The sequence below is a fragment of the Nestor notabilis genome, unplaced genomic scaffold, assembly GCF_000696875.1.
Source record: "Nestor notabilis isolate BGI_N333 unplaced genomic scaffold, ASM69687v1 scaffold14042, whole genome shotgun sequence".
Taxonomy (NCBI): Eukaryota; Metazoa; Chordata; class Aves; order Psittaciformes; family Psittacidae; genus Nestor; species Nestor notabilis.
Window position 1 is genome coordinate 6907 of NW_009919778.1, and position 452 is coordinate 7358.

The window sequence follows — 452 nt, forward strand, 5'->3', positions numbered from 1 at the left end:
ACCTTGGTCGGGCCCAGCGGGCAAATTACCCAGCGCGGGGGTCCAAGCCGAGGACGAGGCCGTCTATTACGGTGGTGGCTGGGACAGCAGCAGCAGTTATGGTGTCTGATGACAATGAGTAGTAGGAAGTGAGACACATACTCCATGATAAGGGGGAGGTTTCTGACCTCCCTCCTGGCTGAGCAGAGTTGTGACTGTACCCCTGTCACTGTGATATATGAGAGCAGTAAGAGACCCTCAGGCATCCCTTCATGATTCTTCGGATCTATCTCTGGCACCATGGGCATGTAAACCATCACTGGGGTCCAAGATGAGAACGAGGCTCTCTATTTCTTCCTCAGTATTTCTATTTACTCGCACAATAATAGTTGAAGATACGACGACAGCAGAGCTGATCAAGCTCATGGTGACATGGAGCTATAGGCAAGTGAGGCCTTGATTGTCAAATGTGT

The 452-nt window shown here is 50.7% G+C and overlaps 1 gene segment (V, D, J or C); it reads left to right on the forward strand.

Moving 5' to 3' along the window:
* The window catches only part of LOC104402492, a 1271-nt gene extending 980 nt beyond the window's left edge, over nt 1-291 (forward strand). Inside the window, 1 exon segment of the V gene segment in view lies at nt 187-291. Within this exon segment, the coding sequence occupies nt 187-291 (105 nt within the window).
* Nucleotides 292-452: the final 161 nt, after the last annotated feature.